Source organism: Anomaloglossus baeobatrachus, chromosome 1 (assembly GCF_048569485.1).
Source record: "Anomaloglossus baeobatrachus isolate aAnoBae1 chromosome 1, aAnoBae1.hap1, whole genome shotgun sequence".
Lineage (NCBI taxonomy): Eukaryota > Metazoa > Chordata > Amphibia > Anura > Aromobatidae > Anomaloglossus > Anomaloglossus baeobatrachus.
In genome coordinates, this window is record NC_134353.1 from 93,589,196 (window position 1) to 93,615,675 (window position 26,480).

Below are 26,480 nucleotides of genomic sequence, written 5' to 3' on the forward strand. Positions count from 1 at the left end.
TTCGTTGCATCCGTTTTTTTTCCGGATGCGGCAAAATTAATTAAAGCGGCGGCCGAAGGCAACGTATCTTGCAACGTTTTTTTGTCCGGCAAAAAAAAAAAACGCATTGCGCCGGATCCAGCGTGTTTTACAATGGAAGACTATGGACGCCGGATCTGGCGCAATGCGGCAAAAAACGGATGCGGCTGCCGGATTAGTTCTTGTAAACTGCGCATATTCCAAAACTGATCCAGCAAAAACAAAAAAAAAAAAAAAAAAAAAAAAAAACACACACGGATCCAGAGGATACGGTTTTTACATTTTTTGCCGGATCCGTTGGATCAGGAAAAAAAAAAAAAGGATTGTGCCTGAATGCAGAAAACTGATGTGTGAAAGTAGCCTAACACGTACAATATATTGTACCTGATACGCTGTCATTTCTGTAATAAATTAGATGGAAACCTCCTCCAATTCATAGAATTAGGGCACATCACATGCTTGAATATGAGGGGGCTGGGGAAAGAAACCGGAGCCGTCCCGGGAGGACGCAGACACCCGGAGTCATTTCAGCAGAGCCCCGTGACAAGAACACCGGTCCAGCTCTGCAGGAATATATCTGTAGGGAGACGTCAGGAATAATGTTCTCCCATCATAAAACCCGGGACTTCCAATTGTTTATATCTCCTAGAGTATTAATAAAGTAAATGAGGCAAGAGAAAAAAAAGAAAGGAAAGCCCTGCGGGTGGCACGCTGGTATCCCATCCCTGGGACTACATAGCAAAAGCAGCGAGTCTCGTAAAATGTATGGAGCGTTCTTGGACTTGTCCCCTTGAGAGGCAATTTCCTGCAGAGTAAAACATGAAAAACCACAACCTCCCCCTCCCCCAACACACAGGGATCAGCGGCAGCGGCCACTCCGATCATGAGAGTCACATTCCCACATCACTTCATATAAAACAACGAGTATGAGAGGTCCCTGTATGCAGCGCCTCCACATTCAGGCTCTCTTTGTTGTCTTAACACTATGTAAAAAATGTCCGAGCCCCATGATCAGGCTGCGTGCGCTGCACAGACTATCACGGCTTAACCAGTAGTGATGTGCGGACCCTGACTGTAAAAAGTCCAGATCCGCGCGGTTTCAAAGATACCCGGGTAGCAGGTGCTTGATCCAGATCCGGCACTCAAGAAATAAAAAAAAAAAAATATAAAGAAAATAAGAATGAAACAAGTGCTCATACTTATCGAGCCTGCGTCGCTCCTGTACACTGCTCCTGAGGCCTCCCCTTCACTTCCTGGGCCGCTCATCATTGCTCATCCATATGCACGGCTTTCCCCGCCCATCAGCCGTCCTGGTGTCTGATTGGTTGCATGCAGACACTGTCACACAGGCTGGAGACACGTGTGACTGGAACCAATCACAGGCCCAGACTGCGTGGTATAAAAATAAAAATTGACGTAGGGTCCCCCTATATTATGATACCCAGCATACATAAAGCATACGGCTAAAGGCTGCAGCCTCCAGCCATGTGCTTATCTTGGCTGTGTATCAAAATAAAAGGAACCGCATACGGCTTGCTTTTTTTAAATGAATTAAATAACTTAAAAAAACAACGTGCAATCCCCCCAATTTTCATACACAGCCAAGATAATAGCTGGGGACTGGTATTCTCAGATTGGAGAGGTCTATGGTTATTAGGCCGCCCCCAGCCTAAAAATAGCAGCCTGCAGCCGCCTGAGAGTATTGCATTTATTAAATGCGGTGGCAATCAGTGTAATCAGGGGTTAAAATAAGCGCACAACTGTCATCAAGCCCAACAAGTTAGTGATAAGTAGGGGGTCTATGAGACCCCCATCAATAATAATAATAAAAAAAAAAAATATATAATAATAATAATAATAAATAATAAGAAAAGAAAAAAAAAACGCACCGAGAAAATTCCTTTATTTGGAAAACAAAAAAAATACAAAAAAAACACCCACTTTCACCACTTTATTAACCCCGAACCACTCCTGGAGGCCCGACGCAATTCACATAAGGTCCCATGATGATTCAGCTGTTACATATCTGAGTTACAGCGCGCGATCATGGAACCTGCTGTAACTGCAGGCAGAGAATAAGCCGCGATCAACGATCATGTCACTCAGGGAAGGAGGACCATGGGAACCCTTCTGCTGTGACCGCAACTTACCTGAGTGACGTTATCGCAGCTCAGTCATTGTCTGTCTGCACTCACAGCGGGCAGCCATGTTCTATGGCTGCTCGCTGTGACTGAGATTTAGCAAAGCTGAATCGCCATGGGACCTGTTGTGGATTATGTTGGACTTGCAGGGGCATTTAGGGGTTAATACTGTGGTGAAAAAGGGTGGGCTTTTGGTATTTTATTTCAAAGGATTTTTTCTTTATTTATTTACATTCACTTACAGATTAGTGATGGGGGGGGTGTCTCACCCGCCATTACTAATCTAGGACTTAGTGGCTGCCGTGGGCTGCCATTAAGTCCTTATTACCCCGGTTGCCACCGCACCAGGGTAATAGGGAATAGCCCTATAAGCACCAGGCTCGTCACATATAATGAATGCGGCAATCCTGGGTGGCTGCAGGTTGCTATTTTTAGCCTATGGGGCCCAATAACCATGGTCTTCCCTCAGTCTGAGAATACTAGCCCCCAGCTGTCGGGCTTTATCTTGGCTGGGTATCAAAATTGGGGTGGACGGCATGCTGGTTTTTTTTTTTTAATTAAATAATTAAAAAAATAAAAAAAAAAAAAAAAAAAAAAAAAGTCGAATGCGGTTCCTCTTTTTTTGATACACAGCCACGAGGAGCGCAGGGCTGGAGGCTGCAGCCTGTAGCCGTGGGCTTTATCTGTGCTGGGTATCAATACGAGGGGGGACCCTACGCTTTTTTTTTTTTTTTTACTGTACGGGTAGAGTCACACTGACGTATGACTCGCATGAGTGCAATGTGAGAAAATCTCGCATTGCACTCAGTTAACCCCATGTAAGACAATGCTGCAGCTCACATCTGCGAGATTTTCCTCAGCAGTAATAGGATGGAAGAAAAAAAAATAAAATGTGCAGCATGCTGCGATTGGATGCGAGTGATAGACTTGTATGTCTGCGAGTCACCTATGGATGTGAGAGAAACATCGGACTGCACTTGGATGACATTGGAGTGCAGTCCGATTAAAACCTACTGAAATATTGAATCTCATTTCCAGTGTAACTAAAATAAAAGCCACGTTGTGTGTCATGGCGGTATTCACTTTAAGGGCGCAGTCATATGGCCGGATAACACGGAGGACAATGGCATCTATATGCCCGGCGATTTTCCTGCGAGGCGATCCACGGACCAGTCATACATTTGCGTGACTGTGCCCTGAAGAGAATCCGTCAGCAGGTTTTTGCTATGTAATCTGACAGCAGCATGAGGAAGGGACAGAGGCCCTGCTTCCTGTGATGTGTGACTTTGGTAACTGTGCAGCAGGTATCAGTTTTCTCTGCTGCAGATCTAGCAGAGCTCAGAATATTGAGCCCTGTATATCCTGGCCTACACCACAGCTGTCACTGCTAATCAGTGTTGGGGGCTTTCATACACTTTAAGGCATGAGACACCTAATCCTCTAGTGATAATCTTCTGTTGATAAAACACAGATTGTATTAAAACAACAAAACACAGCCCAGTATGTGACACATCGCTAGAATCAGGGACTCTGCTTCTCAATATGTTGCTCTCAGATTACACAGAAAAAACCTGCTGACTGATTCCCTTAAATGGAGCTGAAATACAATACCTAACAGGACCCAAAAACCAGTGTGGTACTGTTTGTGGGAGCCATGTTTGGCCAATCCTGGACAGACAATTCCTTTAAAAGGAAGGGTCTCGCGGTTTTTTATTTTTGTATTAATATTAGTGATTATTAAATCAAGTATTTTTAATACAAAATTAAAATCACTGCTTTTTTAGTTATTTAATTCTAATTTTACTGAAGGCACTGGGGGCTGCCATCTTGGATTTGGTGTCTGTAACAACAGTTTCTCACCTCCTTTATGGCAGCCCCTGGGCATAGACTCTGATAGTCAGGCTCCGACCCCATTTAGTAACATTAGAGAAGGCGTCTGCTGTGACATGGACGCGCCCCCTGGGCTGTCCAGATCACAGCAGAGGGAGGAGATCAGCGCCATCATTGTGGAGCTCAGAGCCATGCTGTTTGCTCCACTTTAACCCCGTCAACCGCTGGGATGTGTGAGTACGGGCCGCCTACCCTCCCCTCCCCCCGCAGTTACCGTCTCCAATGACACCCCCCTCCCCCGCCCCGCTCTCCCCCCCGCCGACGATGCATGAAACAGTGCTGTGTGTGTTTGTGTGCATGCAGAGCATGTGAGTACCGGTACCCCTCCCCCCACCACCGCCGCTGCTACCGTCTCCAATACTCCAATGACAACCCCGTCCACTCTCCTTGCTGCAGCAGCTGCGGGCATGCATGCAGAGCAGTGTGTGATTACCGGCGCCGCTCCCCCTCCCCCGCTGCTACTACAGTCTCCAATGACACCCCAATCTTATCCTGTGTGTGATACTGTCTCCAGAGCTGGGTATCTAATCCTCTCCTGTGTGATACTGCCTGCTGAGCAGTATCTACCGTATTTTTCGGACTATAAGACGCACCCTGGTTTTAGAAGAGGAAAATAGGAAAATAAAATTTTAAGAAAAAAATGTGGTCATGACACACTGTTATGGGGCGAGGATCTGCTGCTGACACTGTTATGGGGGTAATGTCGCCAAATTCTCTACTAAGGTACCCCATCCTGGTAATAATCCTCCTGCCTTGTATATGATCCCCATCTTTGCATAAATGTCCCTCATCCTGGTATATATTCCCATCCTGCTATATAAGGCCATCATGGTATAGCCCCCATCCTGCTACATAGCGCCATCCTGGTATATACCCTTATCCTGCTATATACCCCCATCCATCCTGCTATATACTCCCATTCACCCTACTATATAACGTATTTTTCGCTTTATAAGACGCACTTTTGTTCCCCAAAATTTTGGGGGAAAGTAGGGGGTGCGTCTTATAAACCGAATATACAAGGGGGGGGTTTTGGTGTGTATACATACATATACATACACACATACATACATACATATACACACACACACACACATACATACATACACACACTGCAGGGTCCACTTTGGAGCGGGGCTGGGGGCAGGTGAAAGCTGCGGGCGGCAGCGTTAGATCTCCTGCTCCCGCTCATATAATATGCACAGCCGCTGTCCATCAGCGTGGTGCTGAAACCGCATCGCGCTGATGGGCTGGGTTAGCGGGGCATATTATATCTGCCTGTGCTCCCTTTGATCGCACATGATCCCCCCTGTGACGGGTGAGTGTACTGATTAACTGCCCCCTGGCGCAGATGATGATACGCGGGGGGCAGTGAATACAGCCGCACATGATCACTCCAGGCTGTAGTTGCCAGTGGTGATGATGCGGGCCGGCTGTTAATTATGCCCGCACCCCCCCATCAGCGCTGAGAGTTGATGGGCAGGAGGATGGGCGTGCATATGAAATGAACAGGCCTACGTGGTCACGGCAGGCGCTACTCCAGCCTGCTCATGCCACTGATGATCCGCGCCACCGCAGCACCCTCATTCCCCGCAGCAACATTCAGACTATAAGATACACCCCCCACTTTCCCCCTACATTTGGGGGAAAAAAAAGTGCGTCTTATAGTCCGAAAAATATGGTAGTCCTATCCTGTTTGATTCTGTCTGCTGACTATCTAATTCTATCCTGTGTGTGATACTCCAGCTGTCCTTGGTGACACTTTAGACTTTTCTGGTCACCAGCAAAATGGCTCCGCACTGTGAACCTAAATTTCATTCCCGGTTATCCTTTGGAAGCACTCATGTTGGGAGGGGGAGGCGACATCACACACAGGAGAGCAGATTCTGCCCAACTTACTGCAGCTGTAATGTAAGCTACTTCTACAGTAGGATTTCAGAAGTGTTTAAGAGTGGAAAATATCAAACTTTTTTTTTTTTAATATTTTGCTCAATTAAAAACAAATATCTAAACAAAACATTAAAAAACATTACATTTTTTCAGTTATTGACTTTTTTTTTTTGGACGACATCTTTCCTTTAAACAAAGTTAGAAACCTTCTTTCCAAGAAGGAGTAAGTGTCAGTGGGATCGCCTAATGAGAGATCGGCCATGTACGGTGGCCTGGCCGTCTACCACTGGGACCATAACAGAAGGGAATACTTACAGCCTCTCCAGGAAGCTCAACCCCTCGAAGGATGCGTTCTTCAGCTGTGTGATCTTATTACTATTCAGGATTCTGGAAAGACAAAGAAAAACAACATATCAGAATACAGACCGGACACAAAACCTGTCACAGACCTTGTGTTACCCAGAAGACCTGTCAGACGACTACAGTTCGGGGAGGGGGGTGTTAGACTAGACACTATATAATGCCTTATCGGCCGTACGTGAGGTGAGAAATCTATTCTCACATACTATAGCTGTAGTGTTTAAGAAAAAAAACAAACCACACATATATACTCAACTTACATATTAATGTCTAGGGGTTTAGAAATGGGGGCGATCAAAACTCTAGAGGGTGCGATGTACAGGTGTCCACCGCCAAAAATTATGCAAGTATAGTTAGTGTCTGCTGTGATATAGATTTGCACTGAGAAGTAGAGTTGAGCGGACTGTCAATAATCCGAGTCCGGCGGATCAGCTTCGGGTTGACAAATAAGTCCGGATCCGATCCAGGCTCATATATGTCAATGGGGGAGCAAAATCCGGGAGAAGGGTGGAGGAGAAGGGTGGAGGAGAAGAAGGGTGAAGGAGGAGGAGAAGAAGGGTGGAGGAGGAGGAATAGAAGGGTGGAGGAGGAGGAGGAGGAGAAGGGTGGAGGAGGAGGAGGAGGAGAAGGGTGGAGGAGAAGGGTGGAGGAGAAGGGTGGAGGAGAAGGGTGGAGGAGAAGGGTGGAGGAGAAGGGTGGAGGAGAAGGGTGGAGGAGAAGGGTGGAGGAGAAGGGTGGAGGAGAAGGGTGGAGGAGAAGGGTGGAGGAGAAGGGTGGAGGAGAAGGGTGGAGGAGAAGGGTGGAGGAGAAGGGTGGAGGAGAAGGGTGGAGGAGAAGGGTGGAGGAGAAGGGTGGAGGAGAAGGGTGGAGGAGAAGGGTGGAACAGAAGGGTGGAGGAGAAGGGTGGAGGAGAAGGGTGGAACAGAAGGGTGGAGGAGAAGGGTGGAGGAGAAGGGTGGAGAGAAAAAAAAAAAAAAAAAATAAATAAATTGCCGAATCCGGATCATGCACCCGGAATCCCGCGTCCGGGTCGGACTCTGATCTGCCGCTAAAACCGCGCGGATCCGGATTTTGCCGGTCCGGGTCCGCTCAACACTACTGAGAAGTCCTCCATTTGTCAGTACCGATCAACATGTTTTTGTCTTGTACATTACTATTTAAAGGTAATTTACAAAGAAGCCAAGCAGTGATCTTTATGACTGTACACGGAGGAGACAGAAGACCTGCCATGGCTGGGCACAATTATACAATAGTAAAGAAATGTGCATCCGAACAAACCTGTATGGAAATAATGTATCTGCTACACGGCGCCCGGTGGCAGAGACACCACACAATGCATCCACTACAAAGCAGACACGCAATATGCAGATATAAATGTTGGGAAGTGACCGCATCCAGGGAACAATGGTGGGGGCTATGCCTTCGGTAACATAGGTGCATGGTGGAGATGAGAGCCTGTGACACAGCGTACTACAACTGCAGAGTGGGGAATCTACCAAGACCGGGGTCTCACGCCACAGAGTAGAGGACATTTGGTAAATCTTGTTCATGTGGCAGAAAATCAGATCGGACGCTGGACACTTGTGCTACGATTTACGCCAACTACTCCATTAAATCGGTGGCTCTCACTCCCGCTAAACTCTGCACACTTCGGATAAGCGCAAAATATCAAAACTACCATTTGTTCAACATTTTTCACTCCAGAAAATAAAATACAGGTCCGTGACAAATTCCTCTTAAAAAAAATAAAAAAAAAAGCCTCAATTCATCAACACCAAGGATTTTCTCATTGGCATTAGTGATGGTACAAGGTGGAGTCAGACAGTCCATATTCAAGAACAGACGTCACTTAAACTTTGCGGGAAAACCCCTTTATTTTAATCAATAGATTTTAAAATAATACATTTCCACAATTGGATGTGTTTAAACATAATGTGCTGAGATAATCTTATATATGTGTCCCTGCTGTGTACTGTGTAATGGCCGTGTCTGACCGTACAGGAACATGGTCTGATCATACCACATCTCCTGGGCAAGGGAGGATGCAAGAGAATATACAGACATACAGCACGGGATCACAAATAATACACAAACATTTTTCAAAACCAGGTAGTGAAATGTTTTACCTTACAAAAAGAATCAGCCGAGATCCTGTGCTCTAATATCTTTATACCTTTTTACCTCCTCCCCTGCCCAGGAGATGTGGTATGATCAGAGACATGGTATGATCAGACCATGTCCCTGTACGGTCAGACACAGCCATTACACAGTACACAGCAGGGACACATACATAAGATCTCAGCACAGCATCTGAAGAGTGGCTTGTATCTCACCACTAATCTTAAGCTGGTGTCACACTAAACGACAGCGACAACGACGTCGCTGTTACGTCACCATTTTCGGTGACGTAACAGCGACCTTGTAAGTCGCTGTTATGATCGCTGCTTAGCTGTCAAACACAGCAGAAGCAGCGATCATAAGGTCGCTGTGCTACATGTTCAGAGAGCAGGGAGCCGCGCTTAGCGCTGGCTCCTTGCTCTCCTGCAGCACACATCGGGTTAATTAACCCGATGTGTGCTGCAGCTACATGTCACAGTTCAGAGAGCAGGGAGCCGCGCTTAGCGCTGGCTCCTTGCTCTCCTGCAGCACACATCGGGTTAATTAACCCGATGTGTGCTGCAGCTACATGTCACAGTGCAGAGAGCAAGGAGCCGCGCGCACTGCTTAGCGCTGGCTCCTTGCTCTCCTTGCTACAGTATGCATCGGGTTAATTACCCGATGTGTACTGCAGCCACATGTCACAGTGCAGGAGCCGGCGCTGGCAGCAAGAGCGGAGGCTGGTAACCAGCGTAAACATCGGGTAACCAGGGAAAGGTCTTCCCTTGGTTACCCGATGTTTACGCTGGTTACAGCTTACCGCAGCTGCCAGTGCCGACTCCTGATCGCTTCATTTCGTCGCTCTCTCGCTGTCACACACAGCGATGTGTGTGTCACAGCGGGAGAGTGACGACCAAAAAATGAAGCTGGACATTCAGCAACGACCGGCGACCTCACAGCAGGGGCCAGGTCGTTGCTGGATGTCACACACAGCGACAGCGACGGGACGTCGCTGCAACGTCACAGAAAATGGTGACGTAGCAGCGACGTCGTTGTCGTCGTCGTTATGTGTGACACCAGCTTTACTCTAGTCCAGTACTCCCATACCTTTATGACTGGAGAGTCACACTGAGCTCTGAAAAAGGGACAGGAGCCACATCCATCTGCTGCCCCCTCACAGTAGTGACACCCAAAGTCCCCATTATTGACAGCCAAAGTTTCTCCACAGAGATAACATGGAGGCAGTATACTGAGATACAAGAGATCCTAGCCTACCCATCATCCAGATCTGCTGTTCTTTGTGGAGCTACTCACAAAAAAGTCACCATCTGAAGACCTGCTCTTCATAGCTGTTTGTGTCACCATCTGAAGACCTTCTCTTCATCGCTGTTTGTGTCACCATCTGAAGACCTGCTCTTCATGGCTGTTTGTGTCACCATCTGAAGACCTTCTCTTCATAGCTGTTTGTGTCACCATCTGAAGACCTTCTCTTCATAGCTGTTTGTGTCACCATCTGAAGACCTGCTCTTCATAGCTGTTTGTGTCACCATCTGAAGACCTGCTCTTCATGGCTGTTTGTGTCACCATCTGAAGACCTGCTCTTCATGGCTGTTTGTGTCACCATCTGAAGACCTTCTCTTCATAGCTGTTTGTGTCACCATCTGAAGACCTGCTCTTCATGGCTGTTTGTGTCACCATCTGAAGACCTGCTCTTCATAGCTGTTTGTGTCACCATCTGAAGACCTGCTCTTCATAGCTGTTTGTGTCACCATCTGAAGACCTGCTCTTCATAGCTGTTTGTGTCACCATCTGAAGACCTGCTCTTCATAGCTGTTTGTGTCACCATCTGAAGACCTGCTCTTCATAGCTGTTTGTGTCACCATCTGAAGACCTGCTCTTCATAGCTGTTTGTGTCACCATCTGAAGACCTGCTCCTCATAGCTGTTTGTGTCACCATCTGAAGACCTGCTCTTCATAGCTGTTTGTTAGACCGGGTGCTTATGCAAAAAGCTGGCAGCTTAGAGCTGCACGCCATGGCCCCACGAGCTGCATGTGGCTCCTGAGCAACAGGTTGGGGATCCCTGCTCCAGTCAGAGGCTGGAGTAAGATTTTTGGCCTGAGGAAGCTCACAGCTCCAATTGAATTGCATGAACTGGGTTGTCAGCGCCTGCTCTGACACTTAGTGCTACTGAAACTGGGGTTAAAACACCAAAAGTTGTAAGGTTTTTACATGACACCAAGTTGCAAAAAAATTGTGACTTTTCAAAGTGATTTACAACAGAATTCTGATTAAATTGCTTTGATGAATTAGGGCTGAAAATTTGGTTTTATTTTAAAATTTGCACAAGAATAGGAAAAAAAAGAGGACTGCAGTCTTCGAATACAGCGTTACATCTGTATAAAGGTTGTGTAAGGTATTGCAGCTCTATACCATACACTTTAGCAGAAATCAGCTGCAATACCGGAAACAACCTGTGCTCAGGTGTGGAGCTGTTTTTTGGAAGAAAGTCATTTTTTCCTAATCCGGGACAACCAAGATGCAAGACAGCTATTCTAAGGATCTTATTGGCCTGCAGTAGCTAAGTGTCCATCATTTCCCAATAATTTCGCCCTCATCTTCCGAACCTGACGAGAAATTTGTGAGAAACGCTCTGCGGGCTAGAAGTCGTTATGTGAGCAGCAATAAATCACAGCCGTCACACAGCACAGGAGACACAACAAGAGAACCAGTGCGGACAAGTCTTGTGTAGGCTGGGGCCACCGGAGCGGCCAGGAGGCTTGTGTTCTCCCCGAGCACAATGACTACATAGCGGACACACAGCCTCAGCGTCTTTGATGTGGTTTCTAAGAATGTCTCCACTTTTAAGAATCATCTCTTCTGAAGTTAGGGAACGAACTATGATGCAGATGATGACGTCTTCTCTACGGTACACTCACTCGTCTCGCTCCCTTAAGACTCTTTCTAGTAAAATCACAAAACGAGAAGTCGTCGCCCCCCCCCCATACGGACGGATGAGCCTAGCAGGTCCAATAAATGGAGAGTCTCACAGGAAGAGGCCTATTATTCTTTTCTTCCGCGCTGACACCTAAAGAGCCCGTCCTTTACAACAGGAGCGGCGTCCAGTCACGTTTATGACACTGGTCAACCAGACGAGCCCCATAACCTGCTCTTTATAACAGCACAAATCTCACATCAACAAATGCACACAAAGCAACAGGTCCAGGCAACAAATCCCTAGATTTACCGAAAATTGCCGACCCCCGAAAGAGAAGACCCCACAGAGCAACTGAAAACCAGGGAGGCCGGCGAGCAACAGCAGGACATCCACAAAAGTGGCCAATAGCCGTCAAACCATTTAGGGGGCAAAAGAAAAAATAAATAAATAAATGCATTTTTAACTTTGAGTCGCTCATAACACCGTTTTTAATAATAAAATATATTATATATTAATATATTATATATTAATATATTATATATATATATATATATATATATATATATATATATATATACACACATACATACATACATACATACATACAGTAACGCCTGGTCCCACCAGACCCCGGGGGGGGGAGCTCTCCCTCACATCTGCCCAGTCCCAGCATGGCTCCCACATGCATTCCTGCCCCCACTCCCAGGCAGAGAAGGCCTTCCACTTACCGGCCCCAAGGCTCTGCAGACGTTGCTCCCACTCCTAGGCCTGCTGCAGTTTCCTCCTCACACAGAATTGCTGTAGGTGATTCTAGGCTGCGTGCGAGGCCACGCCCCCTTTCTTAAAGTGGCATGCCCCAAATCCTGGAAGTGATCTCAGAGGTCACCTGCTGCCTAATAGGCATTTAAGTTCACTTCCCCCGGCAGCAGGCGCCCGAGCAACGCCTCTATTAGTGCATTGCCAGTGTCCTAATCTGTTTCTGCTATTGTTTATGATCCGTACTTTTGTTACCTGATTCTAATCCTGTGTCTCACCGTAGTGCCATCTATACCATACCGGCTGTGGACGTCACCACCCATTCCTACCGTGGACGTCACCGTGCCATACCTGCTGTGGACACTATCTGTACCGTACCGGCTGTGGACGTCACCTGCTGTGAAACATCTCCGGTGCCACTTCCGTGTTCCGCCTGCCGCGGACATCGTACCCGAGCCACGCCTGGCCGTACAGAGACTCCTACCTCCGGTCCCTGGCTGCCGTGCATTTAGGCCTTCTGGGGAAGCGCCGTACAGTCCCTGTATAGGGGTTCGCTGCTGGCCGTCTTCTCAGGGGAGTCCGGTGCACGGTCCATTGGGTCCACCTCCGGACGTTCACCGCTCCTCGGTGAGCGTAACACATTTATATATATATATATATATATATATATATATATATATATATATATATATATATATATATATATATATATATATATATATATATATATATATATATATAAAATAAAATCTCTGAACATTGTAGATTCACATTGAAGGCATCAAAACTATGAATTAACACATGTGGAATGAAATACTTAACAAAAAAGTGTGAAACAACTGAAAAGATGTCTTATATTCTAGGTTCTTCAAAGTAGCCACCTTTTGCTTTGAGTACTGCTTTGCACGCTCTTGGCATTCTCTTGATGAGCTTCAGGAGGTGGTCACCAGAAATGGTTCTCACGTCACAGGTGTGCCAAGTCAGGGAAACCACTGCTAAGGACAGGCAACAAGCAGAAGAGACTTGTCTGGGCTGAAGAACACAAGGAATGGACATTAGACCAGTGGAAATCTGTGCTTTGGTCTGATGAGTCCAAATTTAAGATCTTTGGATCCAATCACAGTGTCTTTGTAGAAAAGGTGAACAGATGGACTCTACATGGCTGGTTCCCACCGTGAAGCATGGAGGAGGAGGAGGTGTGATGGTGTGGGGGGGCTTTGCTGGTGACACTGTTGGGGATTTATTCTAAATTGAAGGCATACTGAACCAGCATGGCTACCACAGCATCTTGCAGCGGCATGCTATTCCATCCGGTTTGTGTTTAGTTGGACCATCATTTATTTTTCAACAGGACAATGACCCCAAACACACCTCCAGGCTGTGTAAGGGCTATTTGACTAAGGGCTAAGCCACACGGCGAGAAAATCGGTGCGAGTGGAGTGCGATAAAACATCGCATTCCCCTCGGACCAATTCTAGCCTGTGTGACAGCACACACGAGCGATTATTTTCTCAGCCCTAATCGGACCGAGAAAACAATCGCAGCATGCTGCGATTGTAATCCGAGACTCTTTCTCTCGCACCCATTCAAGTGAATGGGGCGAGAGAAAAATCGCACTGCACTCGCGGTACACCGGTGTACTGCCAGTGCAATGCGAGAATGTCTATAGCCTGCTACACAGGCGAGAGGGAGAGAAATCCCTCCCTCCCCTCCTGAGTGCCGGCCCGCCCCCCGCAGCTGAGGTCTGCTCGCACGAACGGACCTCAGTTGCAAGGACACAAGCATGAGACTCGGCTCTGCTGTACTGCCAGCACGAGCCGAGTCTCATGCAAGGGGATCGCAGTAGTGCCCGTGTGGCCCCGGCCTAAGAAGGAGAGTGATGGGGTACAGCCCTCCACAAGTAGTGATCACCTTGGGCCCTGTGTAATACCAAATCCCTGTATAGGGGTTAAAGGGTTTCAGGGCTCTAGGGGCCCTGCTTGGTGAGTGGCTTCCCTCTTGCCTGTCCATTACAGCCGTCTGAGTCTGTGGATCCAGGCAGGCGTTACAATAATTAATGTGAAAGGGAACCCAAGACCACGTATGAAGGAATCCGAGGTAGAGAAGGAAAAAAAAATGGTCAAAACAATCCACATCAGTCACTACTTAAAAAATAAAGCCTGTGCACATGTTCTAAGTTTTGGGGGCAAAATCTGAGTGGTTCTGAGGTCTCCAAAGCCTCCTCAAAAACAAAAAGGTTGGAGGTTCGTCTCAGTTTCTGCTCAGAGGGCCAGAAGTCTGATACGTACATGATATTCTCATACAAGAAAATCGTTTCGAGTTTCAAAAGAGTTTTTTTGTGTCATCAGAAAAAAAAAAATATCACGAAACAAACAAAGCCGTCAGTAAGTGAAGACTCGGTATGTCAGCACATGGATGGCATCTGAGTGCCATCTGATTTTTTTCACAGACCCACAAACTTATCCAGACACTCAAATCAATAGTGGACATGTCTCGGCAATGTTGTACAGACCACAAATTCTGTAAAAAATCCCCTTAGGCTGCGTGCCCACAATCAGTGTTTTCAGCGTTTTGGATGCAGTGTGTTTTCGCGGAGTCTAAAATGCTGTGTTGTACAGTATAAGCACAGTGGATGGGAGTTCTAGAAATCCAGTGCCCACTGTGCGTGTGCGGCCCGCTGAGAAAACTGACCTGCAGTGCGGCTTTCCAAGCCAAAGCATGTAAATTGTTAGCTGCAGAGTCACAAGCGTGCTCTGTAGGGAGAACACAAGCCAGAGACTGCAGTGCCCCGAACCCTTATCGCGGGCACGAGCAGCTGCAGTCTCCTGTGGAGGAGAGTCGCGGACCTGCAGGTCAGGACCCCCCCACGTCCAAGACACTTAGGACTCGCTGCGTCCTGGACATGGTGAGTCCTAACCTGTGCGTCCGCAAGTCTTCTCTGCAGGACAACGCAGCAATCCATGCCCTCAATCAGTGTTCGGGGTGCTAAGGTCTCTCACTTGTGTTCTCCCTACGGAGGACACTTGTGACTCCGCAGCAAACAATTGACATGCTGCAGCTTGGGAAACCGCACCGCAGGTCAGTGTTTGCTGCGGGATAAACAAGTACAGTTGGCAGGAGATTTCTAGAAATCCCATCCACTGTGCTTATACTGTACAACGCAACATTTTGGAGGCAGATGAAGCCTGCAGCGTCCAAATCGCAGTGTACCCTGATCGTGGGCAGATACCCTTAGGCTGTGTGTCCACGGTAGAATGTACCTGCGGATTTTTCTGCATGAGAATCCGCGACTTTCGCGGCAAATCCGCACCTTATTTTTGCCGCGGATTACCGCGAATTTGCTGCGGATTTTAATGCGGATTTTTTTTTTCCCCATTCTATACCCAAAATCCGCACCAAAATCCGCAACAATAATTGACATGCTGCAGATTTTTCCGGATCAAAATCCGCGGCAAATCCGCCGCGGAAAAATCCGCAGCATGGACATAGCATTTCCAAAATACCATTGAAATGGCTTGGAAGTGCCGCTGCTGCAGATTTTCGGAAAATCCGCGGCAAAATCCGCAGCGTGGGCACATAGCCTTATAGGTGCGGGTGCAGTCTGTGAAAAGCACGGAGAACACTAGGATGAGAAAAACCTAACGTGAATGAGCTCTTAGCTGGGAAATGTCCGGTGTACATGGGTTTTAGCCCACTAACATTTGTCTGGCTTCTTTCATAGAATACCAGCATTTAGACAAGTCTTATTTCTTTCCTCTGCACCAAACAATCCTCACAATCAGTGTCTATCCAGCGACGGCTCTGTATAGACGCTGGACACAGTCTAGTAATCTCCTCTCTCCGCACGCTGTTCTGCACCTTTATGGTTTGTCAGTGAACAATTCTTAAAGTTTTGCAATGTTTTTCTATGTCACACTACACAAAGGAAGGAAAGAAAAAAAAAAAAAAAAGCAACAACCACACAACACAGACAGATGTTCTCCTGCCAGCTGTAACGCATGACGCGGGGACACTGGCCCCAATTCATCATTTGTGTTTTTTTCTTAAGTCACTTTTCTTTTTTTGTTTACAGTTTACTGCGCCAAATTAATCAAAACCGTGCACGCAGCTTATGAATTTGGAGTATAGTCAAAAAATTGCTGCTTTCCTGAAATTTCCATTTTTTGCAACGTATGAACAAAAGAAAAAAAAAAAAACTTTGAAAAAGATACACAAAACTAACACCAGGCGGTGACTCCAGTAGAGTTGCACCGATTTTTGCAACTTTTTAAAAAGTGATAAATCATCCATATAACCTGTAATGATTAAAATTACCCCAAAGCAGAAAATAAATTATTATTATTATTATTGTTAACAACAATAGTCTCCCCCTTCCCCCCCCCAAAAAACAAAAAAAAAACAAAATATGAGTAGATATAAAATAGACACTGAAAAAAGGTACAATAAAGATTTGGGAGTATACAAAAAAAAAAAAAAAAAAAGACAAAAACATGCAAAAAAAATGCAAAGGCAATTATGAATCTATATTTAATTAACAATTAAGCTATATTTTTAGAATTATATATTATTTTAGAATTATTAATCTACATTTCTTTTTTTCTGGAATACAGATAAGAACCACCTTTTGTGCCTTCACCATTTCCTCGTAGACTGTAAGGCTGCTTTCACACATTTGGTTTTTGCTGAGCGGCACAATACGCCGCTTTGCAGAAAAAAAAACAAACAAAAAACCAATCCAAACCACAGGAATAAATAGGTCCAGAGTACACGGGGTGTATAATAATAACAAGAAAGCATTGTTGACCTTAGGGAGATCAACATATCCACTGCGGAGACACCATCACGTGTTTCTCAACGCAGTGATTCTAGAGCAAAGCCCCCTGGGAAGTATGCAAATGAGAAAGCCGCGGAGACACCATCACGTGTTTCTCAACGCTGGCAGGAAACTAGCCAGGTCTTTCACCGGGAAGGAACAACCACGGGAAGGGCAGTCTCCAGTCAAGGAGACCACCTATACCAAACATGGTATCCATCCACAGACAGCCGTTTCGGGGTATTTGCCCCTCATCAGTGTGGAGTAGGAATCTGGCTAGTGGAGGCAATGCCTCGTAAAAGACTACTTAAGCAAGCATTGTTGACCTTAGGGAGATCAACATATCTATTATTATAACAAGAATAATAATAACAAGAGCTGTATGATCCCGTTCTGTCCATCATCACCTCCAGTGAATAATGCGGTGGATATAAGAGGCCATATGCTCATGGCACATATAGAGAACATTACGTGATGTCAGGTAAGACTTTCCAGTATAATAAACCCTCAGGTTATTGTGCTGTAATGGTAATTCGCAGCACCCAGCCTCCTCCATGCTTCTTTGGGTGCGGAGTGAAAACACAAAAGGAAATCCAGATTTCCAGGCAGAGTTGTTTTGAATCTGCAGATCTAAGATCATTACAGGGATTTTGAAGGCGATGGCCAAAATGTGGAAATGCTAGCTTCTATTTCCACAGGTGTCCGCACTAAAATATGCAACAATCTGCTCCATATATTGTGTTTGTCCCGTTTTTTCCCTCTTTAGTTTTTGGTGTTAATTTGCTGCAGTCTTAAGGTTTCTTTTTTAGCGCAGACATGCTGTAGTTCTATAATCATGAAACACACACAAAATACAGCCTGAGGCCATGTTCACACGTAGCCTAAATTCTTTTAGCAAACAGTGGGATCAACACAGGATAGGGCCCCTGTGCAAGAACAATAAATGGGCCCCTAGTTGCAGTCCAACATAATGCACAATTACGCCTGTATTGGGGGAGATAGTGACCCCCTTACATAATGGGCCCCTGTGTGACTGCAAAGGTTGCACCAATGACAAATCTGGCAATTCTCACACTGGCCACAGGGGCTCCTCTAGTCTCCTATTTCCTGTGCTGTCCAGAAATGCACTTGTAGATTAGGCTGCTTTCACACTACGTTTTTTTAACATGCGTCATAAATATTTTTTTGCTGCAAAAGCGGATCCTGCTTTTACAGCAAAAAAAACCGCATGCAAACGCATGTGTTATTTTGTAGGATCCTGTCACTTTAAGTTTATGGGCGGGCATTGGAGTCATGTGATCGGGAGTCAGTGGAACTGAACGTGATAGACTGGGAGCCGGCTTCGGAGGCTCGTAACCAAGGTAAACATCGGGTAACTTGCGTGGTTACCCGATGTTTACCTTGGTGACGAGCGTCCTCCGCTCTCAGGCGGGGAAGAGTGGAGAGAGAGAGGGAGGTGGAGAGAGGGACTGATCACCCGAGGCTGGTTTCTGGGCATGCTCAAGGCCCCGTCACACTAAGCAACATCGCTAGCAACATCGCTGCTAACGAACAACTTTTGTGACGTTGCTAGCGATGTTGCTGTGTGTGACATCCAGCAACAACCTGGCCCCTGCTGTGAGGTCGTTGGTTGTTGCTGAATGTCCTGGGCCATTTTTTAGTTGTTGCTGTCCTGCTGTGAAGCACAGATCGCTGTGTGTGACAGCGAGACAGCAACAACTAAATGTGCAGGCAGCAGGAGCCGGCTTCTGCAGAGGCTGGTAACCAATGTAAACATCGGGTAACCAAGAAGCCCTGTCCTTGGTTACCCGATATTTACCTTTGATACCAGCCTCCCCCGCTCTCACTGCCTGTGCTGCCGGCTCCTGCTCTGTGCACATGTAGCTAGCTGCAGCACACATCGGGTTAATTAACCTGATGTGTGCTGTAAGTAGGAGAGCAGGGAGCCAGCGCTAAGCATTGTACGCTGCTCCCTGCTCTGTGCACATGTAGCTGCAGCACACATCGGGTAATTAACCCGATGTGTGCTGTACTAGGAGAGCAGGGAGCCAGCGCTCAGTGTGCGCTGCTCCCTGCTCTCTGCACGTGTAGCTCCGTGCAGTGGTAACCAAGGTAAATATCGGGTTGGTTACCGATATTTACCTTAGTTACCAAGCGCAGCATCTTCCACGTGGCGCTGGGGGCTGGTCACTGGTGAGCTCACCAGCAACTCGTGTAGCCACGCTCCAGCGATCCCTGCCAGGTCAGGTTGCTGGTGGGATCGCTGGAGCGTCGCAGTGTGACATCTCACCAGCAACCTCCTAGCAACTTACCAGCGATCCCTATCGTTGTTGGGATCGCTGGTAAGTTGCTTAGTGTGACGGTACCTTCAGTAGAGCAAGCAGGATCCTGCCTATCAGCATGCCAGCGTTCACATGCGTTTGCGTGCTGTTTAGTCAGGATTCAGCAATTTGCAGTATTTGGACGCAGCTCAAAAACACTACAAGTAGCGTTTTTGAAAAAAAGTTAAAAAGCTGCAATTCGCTGGATCCTCACTATAACGCATGCAAACGCAGGTGAACGCATGTTGACGCGAGTCCATTGCAAATGCATTGAAATGAAAAACGCATTTGCACTGGATCCGTTTTTGCGTTAAAAAAAACGTTGATGACGGATGTTAAAAAAAAAAAAAAAAAAAAAAAAAAGTAGCGTGAAAGCAGCCTTAGGCCATTTTCACACTTCTGTCTTTTTGCATCAGTCACAATCCGTTTTGTGACTGATGTGACGGATGCGTCGCACTTTGTTGTAAAAGTTATGCAATAGATCAGTTAAAAAAAAAAAAAAAAAAAAGAGCGCGGGAGGGCGAGAGGGAGAGGGAGAGAAAGAAAGAGAGGAGAGAGAGAAAAAAAAAAAAAAAAAAAGAGAGCGTTTTCATGACCAGAAGTTCATTTACGCTGGATCTGGGCATGCCCAGAATAAATTGACGGATCTGTTGACGGATTGCATCATTTGACGAATACCATGATAAAACACTACGGACGCAGACGCATTAGTCGACATCCATATTTTCGCCGATGGAAAAAAACGGAATACTGCTAAATATTTTGAAGTATACCGTATTTCCTCAAGGCGACGGATTGCAACTGAAGGAAAAAAACGGAAGTGTGAAAGCAGCCTTAGCAGTAACAGACTGAGATCCTCTCTTTTGTACAGAAGCGCCTCACCAGCGTGTGTAACGGTCACTGTGAAGGGAGGGGGAGCAGGGGAGCTTTTACATTCGGTTACGTTCCCATGTAGCATCTCCGCTGTGGACGCCGCAGCATCAGCAAAGGGTGAAATCCGGACCCAAGAATGTCCAAATTTTGTCAAAGCCAAATACCAAGAAGTTTCAAAAACACAGCAGCCTGGGTAAATTGCATTTATTCATTGTGTTTAACCACAGCATTTTTATGCTGCAGGGTTTTTTTTTTGTCTCTTTTTGGTGTGTCAAGTTTTAGATAAAGCTGCTATATTTTTATTATTTCCTGGTATTTGGCTTTGACAAAACTTTATTGACACAGTCGTAAGAATTACATACATTTTTAGTGCATTTCCACATCAGCGTTTTAAACCTACAGATTTTCTACATGTAATCCAATTCTATACAGACAATCTGACCATAAAACTCATCGTACCCGCAAGAAAAACAGACATGTTGTAGATCTGAAAAGCGCATCAAAGGTCAGATTATGCAGCGTATACAGAAGCACATTGGGCCGGAGACTTCTATAAATCCCATCCATTTTGCTGGAATTATAAGGCGTTGCAGCATGAAAAACTCACCAAAACCTGTGGGAACACAATCTTAAAGGGGTTGTCCAGACTTGGGGCACACACTACATAACTGCAGACTTTTGTGAACGCTCACAGTGCACACTGTCAGGACTCTCTGGTGCCAGGAGAAAGTGGGCACATGACCACAAGTAATTGATTTGCATACATACGGTCACGTAACAAATAGACATGAATGGCCTCGCTCACTACGATTGAATTGAATGTGACCAAAAGTATGCAATTCACACACTTGTGGTTACGTGACTGCTGCTCACTGTGCCAAAGAATCCTGACAGTGTGCGTTGTGCTCACTGTGATTGTTCAAAAGTCTGCAGTCACAGAGTGACTGGCGCCCCAAACCTGGACAACCCATGTAAAGGAGTGTCAGTAGGATCAACCCTGCAAAGCCATGTATATGGGCACAGCTCAGAAAAAGCTGAATAAATTGATACCTTGATATCTGCAATCTTATTCCAGAGAAATCCAGTTCACCAGGATTTTTCCCCTATAACCTGCTGCCACCACCAGTAAGCTCTTATATACAGTATTCTAGAATGCTGTATATAAGAGCCCAGGCCACTCTGTATAATGTAAAAAAAAAAGCAAAAACAAAGCCACGGAGACACCATCACGTTTCTCAACGCTGCCAGGAAACTAGCCAGGTCTTTCACCGGGAAGGAACAACCACTGGAAGGGCAGTCTCCAGTCAAGGAGACCACCTATGCCAAACATGGTATCCATCCACAGACAGCTGTTCGGGGTATTTGCCCCTCATCAGTGTGAAGTAGGAACTGGCTAGTAGGAGCAATGCCTAGTAGAAGACTACATAAGCAAGGATAGTTGACCTTAGGGAGGGAGATCAACATCCAAGGGAGTACTGCCCTTCCCGTGGTTGTTCCTTCCCGGTGAAAGACCTTGCTAGTTTCCTGCCAGCGTTGAGAAACATGTGATGGTGTCTCCACGGCTTTGTTTTGCATATTTCCCAGGGAGTATTGCTCTAGAATCACTGCGTTGAGAAACACGTGATGGTGTCTCCGCAGCGTTGGATGTTGATGTCCCTAAGGTCAACCATCCTTGGTAATGTAAAAAAAGGGAATTTTGTTTACTTACCGTAAATTCCTTTTCTTCTAGCTTCTATTGGGAGACCCAGACAATTGGGTGTATAGCTTCTGCCTCCGGAGGCCACACAAAGTATTACACTTTAAAAAGTGTAACCCCTCCCCTCTGCCTATACACCCTCCCGTGGATCACGGGCTCCTCAGTTTTGGTGCAAAAGCAGGAAGGAGAAAATTTATAAATTGGTCTAGGGTAAATTCAATCCGAAGGATGTTCGGAGAACTGAAGACCATGAACCATAAGAACAAATCAACATGAACAACATGTGTACACAAAAGAACAACCAGCCCGAAGGGCACAGGGGCGGGTGCTGGGTCTCCCAATAGGAGCTAGAAGAAAAGGAATTTACGGTAAGTAAACAAAATTCCCTTTTTCTTTGTCGCTCCATTGGGAGACCCAGACAATTGGGACGTCCAAGAGCAGTCCCTGGGTGGGTAAAAGAATACCTCAATAAAAGAAGCCGAAAACGGCCCCCTCTTACAGGTGGGCAACCGCCGCCTGGAGGACTCGCCTACCTAGACTGGCGTCTGCCGAAGCATAGGTATGCACTTGATAGTGCTTCGTGAAAGTGTGCAGACTAGACCACGTAGCTGCCTGACACACCTGCTGAGCCGTCGCCCGGTGCCGCAATGCCCAGGACGCACCTACGGCTCTGGTAGAATGGGCTTTCAACCCTGAAGGAAGTGAAAGCCCAGAAGAACGGTAGGCCTCGAGAATCGGTTCCTTGATCCACCGAGCCAAGGTTGACTTGGAGGCCCGAGAGCCCTTACGCTGACCAGCGACAAGGACAAAGAGCGTGTCTGAACGGCGCAGGGGCGCCGTGCGAGACACATAGAACCGGAGTGCTCTCACTAGATCCAAAGAGTGCAAATCCTTTTCACACTGGTGAATTGGATTAGGGCAAAAGGAAGGCAAGGAGATATCCTGATTTAGATGAAAAGGGGATACCACCTTAGGGAGAAATTCCGGGACAGGACGCAGAACCACCTTATCCTGGTGGAAAACCAGGAAGGGGGCTTTGCATGACAGCGCTGCAAGCTCAGACACTCTCCGAAGTGATGTGACCGCCACCAGGAAGGCCACCTTCTGAGAAAGACGGGAGAGAGACATCCCGCAGCGGCTCAAAAGGCGGCTTTTGAAGAGCCGTCAGAACCCTGTTAAGATCCCAAGGTTCCAACGGACGTTTGTAAGGTGGGACCATGTGGCAAACCCCCTGCAGGAACGTGCGGACTTGCAGAAGCCTGGCGAGACGCTTTGAAAAAACACGGAGAGCGCCGACACTTGGCCCTTGAGAGAGCCGAGGGACAAACCCTTGTCCATTCCAGATTGTAGGAATGAAAGAAATGTGGGTAAAGCAAACGGCCATGGAGGAAAACCGTTATCAGAGCACCAGGATAAGAAGATTTGCCAAGACCTGTAATAGATTTTGGCGGACATTGGCTTCCTGGCTTGTCTCATGGTGGCAATGACATCCTGAGATAACCCTGAAGACGCTAGGAGCCAGGACTCAATAGCCACACAGTCAGGTTGAGGGCCACAGAATTCAGATGGAAAAACGGCCCTTGTGACAGCAAGTCTGGGCGGTCTGGAAGCGCCCACGGTTGACCCACCGTGAGATGCCACAGATCCGGATACCACGACCGCCTCGGCCAGTCTGGAGCGACGAGAATGGCGCGACGGCAGTCGGACCGGATCTTGCGTAGTACTCTGGGCAGCATCGCCAGAGGGGGAAAACACATACGGCAGTCGAAACTGCGACCAATCCTGGACCAGAGCGTCCGCTGCCAGAGCTCTGTGATCCTGAGACCGTGCCATGAAGGCCGGGACCTTGTTGTTGTGTCGTGACGCCATGAGATCGACGTCCGGCGTTCCCCAGCGGCGACAGATCTCTCGAAACACGTCTGGGTGAAGAGACCATTCCCCCGCGTCCATGCCCTGACGACTGAGAAAATCTGCTTCCCAGTTTTCCACGCCCGGGATGTGAACTGCGGAGATGGTGGAGCCTGTGACTTCCACCCACTGCAGAATCCGCCCGACTTCCTGGAAGGCTTGACGACTGCGAGTGCCGCCTTGGTGGTTGATGTAGGCGACGGCAGTGGCGTTGTCCGACTGGATTCGGATCTGCCTGCCCTCCAGCCACCGATGGAAAGCCAATAGGGCTAGATATACTGCCCTTATCTCCAGAATATTGATCTGAAGGGACGATTCTATTGGAGTCCAGGTTCCTTGAGCCCTGTGGTGGAGAAAAACCGCTCCCCAACCTGACAGGCTCGCGTCCGTGGTGACCACGGCCCAGGTTGGGGGGAGGAAGGATTTTCCCCGAGACAGAGATGTGGGTAGGAGCCACCACTGAAGTGATGTTTTGGTTGCAAGTGAAAGAGAGATGTTCTTGTCGAGGGAAGCCGAACTCTTGTCCCATTTGCGAAGAATGTCCCATTGGAGTGGCCGTAGATGGAATTGCGCGAACGGCACTGCCTCCATAGCTGCAACCATCTTCCCCAGGAAGTGCATGAGGCGCCTTAAGGGGTGTGACTGACTCCGAAGAAGTGACTGCACCCCCGCCTGCAGAGAAAGCTGTTTGTCCCGCGGTAGCTTGACTAACGCTGGAAGGGTATGAAACTCCATCCCGAGGTAAGTCAGTGATTGGGTCGGCGTCAACTTGGATTTCGGGAAATTGATGATCCACCCGAACTGCTGGAGAGTCGCCAGAGTGACGGTAAGACTTCGTTGACACGCCACCCGAGAAGGGGCCCTGACTAGGAGATCGTCCAAGTATGGGATCACCGAGTGGCCCTGAGAGTGCAGGACCGCCACGACGGATGCCATGACTTTGGTGAAGACCCGTGGGGCTGTCGCCAGGCCGAAGGGCAATGCGACGAACTGGAGGTGTTCGTCCCCAATGGCGAAACGCAGGAAACGTTGATGTTCGGGTGCGATCGGCACATGGAGATAAGCATCCTTGATGTCGATCGATGCTAGGAAGTCTCCTTGTGACATCGAGGCGATGACCGAGCGGAGAGATTCCATCCGAAACCGTCTGGTTCTCACATGTCTGTTGAGCAGCTTGAGGTCCAGAACGGGACGGAATGACCCGTCCTTTTTTGGCACCACGAACAAGTTGGAGTAAAATCCGCGACCACGTTCCTGAAGGGGAACGGGAATCACAACTCCTTCCATCTTTAGAGCGTCCACTGCCTGAAAAAGTGCGTCGGCCTGTGCGGGGGGTGGGGAGGTTCTGAAAAAACGAGCCGTAGGTCGAGAGCTGAACTCTATCCTGTAACCATGAGACAGAATGTCTCTCACCCATCGGTCTTGAACGTGTGGCCACCAGGCGTCGCCAAAGCGGGAGAGCCTGCCACCGACCGAGGATGTGGCTAGATGAGGCCGAGAGTCATGAGGAGGCCGTCTTGGAGGCAGTGCCTCCTGCGGCCTTTTGGGGGCGTGACTTGGACCGCCACGCATAGGAGTTCCTCTGGCCTTTCTCCGGCCGGTTGGACGAAGAGGATTGGGGCTTGGCGGAGGGACGAAAGGACCGAAACCTCGATTGGATTTTTCTCTGCTGAGGTCTCTTAGGTTTGGACTGGGGTAAGGAGGAGTCCTTTCCCGAGGATTCCTTAATAATCTCATCCAACCGTTCGCCAAACAAACGTTCGCCAGAAAAAGGCAAACCAGTTAAGAACCTTTTGGAAGCAGAGTCTGCTTTCCATTCGCGCAGCCACATGGCCCTGCGGACTGCCACGGAGTTAGCGGATGCTACAGCCGTACGGCTAGCAGAGTCCAGGACGGCGTTCATGGCGTAGGACCAGGACGGCGTTCATGGGCGTAGGACGAAAATGCTGATGCCTGAGAGGTCAAGGAAGACACATGCGGAGCAGAATTCCGCGTGACAGCATTAATCTCAGTCAGACATGCCGAGATTGCTTGGAGAGCCCACACAGCCGCAAAGGCCGGGGCAAAAGACGCGCCCGTGGCCTCATAAATAGACTTCACCAAGAGCTCTGTCTGTCAGTGGCATCCTTCAGGGATGAGCCATCGGCAACAGACACAACGGACCTAGCAGCCAATCTAGAGACTGGAGGATCCACCTTGGGAGAGTGTGCCCAGCCCTTAACGACTTCAGGTGGAAAGGGATAAACGCGTGTCAGTGTGCCGTTTAGCAAAGCGCTTGTCCGGGACCCGCTCTGGGCTTCTGGACAGCGTCCCTGAATTTAGAGTGATCAAAAACGTATTGCGCGTACGTTTGGGGAAACGGAATTGGTGTTTCTCCTGCTGAGAAGCAGACTCCTCTGCAGGAGGAGGTGGTGGTGAGAGATCCAACACCTGGTTGATGGACGAGATAAGATCATTTACTAAGGCGTCCCCCTCAGGGGTATCAAGGTTAAGGGCGAAGTCAGGGTCAGAGCCCTGAGCTCCCACGTCCGCCTCGTCTTCCTGAGAGTCCTCAAACTGGGATCCAGAGCAGCGTGAGGAGGCCGGGGAAGAGTCCCAGCGAGGCCGCTTAGCCGGTCTGGGACTGCGGTCCGGGCAGGAGTCCTCCGCCTGGGACCTAGGGGCTATCCTGGGAGCGTGCTGCAGCGCGGACCGAGAAGGGGCCTGGAGGAGACAAACTAACAGGGACCGAGTCCTGTGAAGAGCCCGGTCTGGACTGCAATGCCTCAAGCAGCTTAGATG

General features: G+C 47.9%; 1 protein-coding gene across 2 annotated transcripts in view; it reads right to left on the reverse strand.

The window, feature by feature from the left end:
• The window catches only part of ADGRA3 (adhesion G protein-coupled receptor A3), a 177,765-nt gene that overhangs the window by 140,481 nt on the left and 10,804 nt on the right, over window positions 1-26,480 (reverse strand). For both annotated transcript variants that reach the window (XM_075346927.1, XM_075346926.1), the window contains exon 2: window positions 6,255-6,326. In XM_075346927.1, coding sequence (XP_075203042.1) covers window positions 6,255-6,326 — 72 coding nt within the window. The remainder of the gene's footprint in view (window positions 1-6,254; window positions 6,327-26,480) is intronic.